A 1,395-nucleotide genomic window follows, 5' to 3' on the forward strand; every position below is an offset into this window, starting at 1 on the left:
ATATTGATGTTACATGGCATTCATCTGTTAAGGTATGCTCATCAGTACGGTTGTCACAACCGTATAGTGCTTAGGATAAATAATATTCAGTTAGAATATCTTCATATATGTGGTTGCCTCAACCGAAGCATTATTGTTATCTCTCTAATATAGTCTGTACAACAAATAATATAGTTGAGATATATATATGATATAGTTGCATGTCACAACATTGAGGCTGAGAGTTCAGTTAACTTGGAACCGGAAGCCCAAGCACCGGCTCCATTGGTCGCTAAGGAAGTCGAGGTAACGGCCGAACTCACAATGGAGAATATAATACCGGAGAGAAGCGCTGAGGTGGGCATTTTTGGTAAGGCGCAGTGCGCTGTGGATCTGCTCAGTGCCTTTATCTCCGAGGAAGAGAAAAGGGTGGAAGAGGATCCCAAGGACGAAGATGGGCCGACGACCAAGTGATCGGGCCAGTCCAATTGTGGACAAGTAATAGCGTGATTATCGCTTTATCTCATTTTATGTTTATTTTCATTGTACTCCTTTATTATTTGATTCGCTAGTCATTAATTATTTTATTTAATTTTTATTGTTATTTTTATGCGCGAAATTATATTGTACGTTCAATGTTTAATTTTAATTGCGGAAACCATAGATTATGGCGTTTATTCAAGAGTATATTATGGTAAATGCTAGCGTAACTCACGGTTATGATTACTATTAGTTTATGTAAAGGTGTGGATAAAAACGAGAACCACACTTACAGCACTAATTGTGTGCAATCAAAAGATACATGAGATTAACAAATGTGATATTTTAGTTTATTTCTATAACCATATGTAAAGACCCGTTTGGGCACGTGATACATGTTATTGTATGTCTTGTTTATAAAACTTTATATTTTCTAACGTATGAATGAAGTATGCATGAACGATAAATAAATAACCAGTTTATACTCACACGATGTAAATTGTAATAACCCACAAATCTAGACTCGTTCCTTGAAACGTAAGAAAAGAATTATTAAAGAAAAAACAGAAATTTTAGTTTAGTCACTGTTACGTCCTGCGTGAGAGGAATCAAAATATTTTATAGACTCATCAATTATTTTCCTTGTATTATATTAGTGGCACGCCGCCCGAGTGCCGGCGCATCAGACGGAATGCGCGTCAGCCGGGGCGCGCGCTCACGCCACTCGGAGCGCGCGTGACCACCGACAAATAAATTCCATTATTAGCTATTAAGTTAGAGTTAGAATTCCAATTATCCTTATTTCTATTAAATACCGTACTTAAATAATAACTATTGTTAAGATTCCGCGAAGTGTTTTTGCGGGATAATTTCTCGGAGACGAGCGACGAAAATACCCTCTCTACCCTGTCTCTTATACACATCTCTGAGCGGGCT

General features: G+C 37.6%; 1 protein-coding gene across 1 annotated transcript in view; it reads left to right on the top strand.

The window, feature by feature from the left end:
• The window catches only part of LOC105461175, a 28,098-nt gene extending 27,645 nt beyond the window's left edge, over window positions 1-453 (top strand). The window contains exon 9 of the mRNA XM_011707660.1: window positions 197-453. Within this exon, the coding sequence (XP_011705962.1) occupies window positions 197-453 (257 nt within the window). The remainder of the gene's footprint in view (window positions 1-196) is intronic.
• Window positions 454-1,395: the final 942 nt, after the last annotated feature.

Source organism: Wasmannia auropunctata, unplaced genomic scaffold (assembly GCF_000956235.1).
Source record: "Wasmannia auropunctata unplaced genomic scaffold, wasmannia.A_1.0 LD336101.1, whole genome shotgun sequence".
NCBI lineage: Eukaryota > Metazoa > Arthropoda > Insecta > Hymenoptera > Formicidae > Wasmannia > Wasmannia auropunctata.